The sequence below is a fragment of the Trichoplax adhaerens genome, genomic scaffold (genome assembly GCF_000150275.1).
Source record: "Trichoplax adhaerens TRIADscaffold_206 genomic scaffold, whole genome shotgun sequence".
Taxonomy (NCBI): Eukaryota; Metazoa; Placozoa; class Uniplacotomia; order Trichoplacea; family Trichoplacidae; genus Trichoplax; species Trichoplax adhaerens.
The window spans coordinates 1-4,055 of NW_002061131.1; the positions used below are offsets into that span (position 1 = coordinate 1).

Genomic DNA, 4,055 nt, shown 5'->3' on the forward strand with positions numbered 1-4,055 from the left:
GAACGTTGTAGCCCGATGCTTTAGACGTGCTTACTAACCGCACTCTTGTAGTAGCTGACCAATTTAAAACATAAACTTACGTCGAACTTTGCATATGTAGATAATGCATTTGTCCTTTCGATTACCTGTACGTATTTATAGTCGAATATTACCGTTAGATTGACTATCAATATAGTTTTGCATACCAGTTACGATTATAATAAGGAAGTTAAGTAGATTCTTTATACACACTAGTCTACTTATGCACAATGAATAAACCTATGATAACAACTATTAGCATCAATTGACCTCTAATTTTGTCAAGCAAGTTTTAACTTCAATTTACGCCCTATTTAATCGTTGATTATATCTGTGTTTCTCCAGATATGTCTTGAATGGAATGTTTTGTATCATCTTGTATAGCAAAAGTATGGTTAAGATTGTCTATTGGTGAATTAGTTTCTTGAGCCTGTTCGCTAGCATCATAAGTATTCTCAATCTGCGATAGGGAGTATAGAATTAATATAATTATTATAAAACATGGACCAATATACGAAATAATTCTAAATTAACTGCATTTTACCATAGCGACTGCAGGCCTGTCTCCACAGATACAAATTCCTGAACGATATCCAGTAATTACAGTTTCATATAAGCTGATAATTAAGGCAGGCGCTATTAAGACAAAATTTACTATAGCCATAGCTATTGATGCTGGTCTTTGTGTTAAGATAAATGGCAGTGATGTACATTCAGCAATTAGTAATCCAAGATAAGTTGTAATAAACGCCGATGCCATGAAATTTATGATAAAATAAGACGCCACCTAAGTAGTTAATATCCGTTAAATGTAGAATGTTAATTAAAGCAAGCGCTTGCTAGCACAATATCGGATAGAAATTAATTATAGTACATTGAATAGCCGTTAATAATATCTACGTACCAAATCTTCCGAATATTTAAATGCCAAGTTATTGCCTAATTGGCCAGCTAATATTAACTACAATTGCATTAAAGAGAATAAAATTTGTTAATGATAAGAATTCTATTCACGCAACAACTTTTCTAGAATAAGTGCATTTCCCTATTATCTATTTATTTACCTGGCAGCCAGTAGCGAAAGTATATAGTAGGTGTGTTGGAATTCCAACAAAAGGTTCTATAAATGTAACAATTATAAAGAGAAAGCCAAAGCAGCATAAAGTAATGCCAAAAGTGATATTTTGTGATGTTATTGGCATTCGTAATCGATTAAATAGCGTCAATTTGAAAACTGGAACTTCCTCCAAACTCGCCATTTTGAAGGTAATGATTGCTGAACCCACCAAATTAAGCAAACCAGCTATCATGACTAAAACATAAAATGCAATATAGGCCGCAAAAATTCGTCTTCCAATGATGTTAAAAACGAGATAAAGTGTGGATGAAACTATTAGAGCAAAAGACCAAAGACATGCCCATTTCGAAGTGATCAAAGACCAGGTAGTCTAAACCAGGAGAAGGAAATATATGATTTTAGTTGTATGATACTGTTTGCTACACTCTTCGGCAAAAATAAGAATCACTTATTGGGATATTACCAATGATTTAATATTTCTTAACTTTTGAGTTAAATGAGTAATGGTACCGCTCGCAATCATCTGATTCCCGATCCAGCAAATATATGAGAAATAATTAGGCGATCATTGTGTTAGTACTTATAAGATTGCAGGTTACGTAAAACAGTTTAGTCTTGTGGAATACTTACAATACTTCCGAGATAGCAGGTAGCTGGTGCAAAACCTCCTTGAAGAACTACTAGACTAACTATACCAAGTACAAGTGTAACACCTCCAGATACTAGCTGAAACAAGCCTGGGCCGAATAATCCGAAGAACAGAAAGTGTGCGTCGACTGGGGTTGTAGTGGAAGCCATTCCAGATTGTTGATTATTACTTTGTGTAGCGTCTCCTTCGAATGAGGCATTGACGGTAACGAGATAGCGAGCAAACTTGATAATGACATAGCCATTAAATACTCCAAAAATACACGATAGAATAAGCGAAATACTTGCAACTGCTAGCTCGACAACTTTGGAATTCCTTCTTGAAAATATGTAAATGATGTAAGAGTGAGACGCAATACTGAAAATCTCGCTAGCCACGCAAATCGTTGCAAAAAATATGATGCCAATTAACTAGATGAAATTAAAATGAAAATTGTTAATACAGTTCATTGTTGATTCACGCACTATATGCATGCTTATCTATTCCTGATTCTATTTGCTTTAACATAATTCTTTTAGGATGACTTTTGAAAGGTTTAAACTCTATAAAGTCTTAAAATTGCTAACATCCGCGAAACTGTTGACACGGAATTTGAATATCATAAATTGTATCATGATTGCAGCTCATGATCTAGCTTACCAGAGAATGCAAAGATTTTCGTACGAAACCGATGGCGCACATACCACATAAGAACATCTACAGTAATATCAGTGAGTGAATTAAAATTTTATCAAGGTTGCGTTACTATTCGCTACATTACAGTAAAATTATAAAAAGTAATATTAATTAATTAAACTTCTTTACACGTTACGAAAAGAGTATCGAACAGAATATACAATATGCACACTGGAATTGGTAAAAAATAAATTGTGTTAATGTATGCTCTCTATCCTAAATACTCAATGTACTTATATTAGACGAAAAATGCTAAACTTACCGCTATTGTAGGTAAAGCAGTGGAAATTAACAAATATTCATGACGAATTTCATCTAGTAGTATCCATCCCAATATTGCCAAAATGGTGCTGACCACACCTGAGGTTATTTGGATAATTCCAATGGTGAAAGCTGTCGGCATTTTTCACTTCTTATTTTCTTTCGATATAGTGCTATAATTTCAAATCTCCTACCGTTAAATCTTTTAGAAATCAAGATGAATAGTATTATTTTATAAGCATTCAGCCATGAAAAGTTCATACTTCAATATTATGAAATATGATAGCAATAATCGATTAGGCAATCTAGTTTATCATACGGAATTCCTATAGAAAAACGATCTAGTATTAAAATAGAAGGTTCCATAGATGATCGACAATTTTTTATTACAATTCATAAGGAATCAGAACTAAAAATACAGCCAAGTACGAGCCTAGTATTAGGTGATTGCGTGGACTTTCAAGGAAATTATATTTTTCATTTCCTGTAAATGTTGTTAACTTTGATTTACTCCATATTATTATGCAATGACAATAATCTAGGTTTTAGGCAGTCAGGTGTATCTACAAATCTGTATCTATATATGGCGGAAGATATGACTAGGCAGACGCTTAAAGTAGGCATTAATTAAGCATCAATTGTTCACCCTTCCTTCTTCCTATAATGATATGAATTAAAGGCTTTCAATGCTTTTTATTAAACGACGAAAGCTTATATACATTGATCAGTTTATACGTCTAAGTGACTAGAGTATGAATGACTCAATATAAAGTGTAATCAGATTATAGCTATCTAATAAAGTCTGCTTCTGATTAAGGTAACTTAACGTTATCTTTAAAATATTCTGCTTAGGATATTAGAATAACTGTTGAATAGAAACGACAAAATCTTGCACTGTACGATACAAGAAGTAGCCATACGAACAATAATTTTCTTAGTAACTTTTGTCGACGCTTACAATAAGCTATTATCATCTTTTAAATGTAGTCAGTAAAAATATTATAATTGTAAACATAGTTTCAAAGTAATATAAATCCAATCACATCACTGAACGGAGCTATTTTATTAGATGATATATATGTTTACAGAAAGATGCCCAAGGTTATATAATTAATGAACTAAGTTTACTGAAATTATTGGTTTCACTATTTTTAGATCAATCCCTGCTGCAATCACTAGACTCATCTGATCATTTATCAAGAGAATTTACATTTATTTAATAGTTCTTTGATATCTGTTGGTAGTGACCTCTCTTCCCAATATACTACCTTGAAAATATGTTTTTTTCTTCTTTAGACAATATTACAATCCTTATATATCAATAAATTGTAGTAAAACTAGTACGTGGTAGCACATTCGTTGCATAACTATTTG

The 4,055-nt window shown here is 32.5% G+C and overlaps 1 protein-coding gene across 1 annotated transcript; it reads right to left on the reverse strand.

The window, feature by feature from the left end:
• Positions 1–343: 343 nt before the first annotated feature.
• Positions 344–2,823, reverse strand: TRIADDRAFT_62622 (uncharacterized protein; the record flags this gene model as incomplete). The annotated part of the gene is made up of 7 exons (XM_002118560.1): positions 344–478; positions 563–805; positions 923–979; positions 1,083–1,466; positions 1,727–2,155; positions 2,385–2,441; positions 2,683–2,823. 7 exons carry the CDS (start codon positions 2,821–2,823, stop codon positions 344–346), a joined length of 1,446 nt encoding a protein of 481 aa, XP_002118596.1.
• Between the last annotated feature and the right edge of the window lie 1,232 nt (positions 2,824–4,055).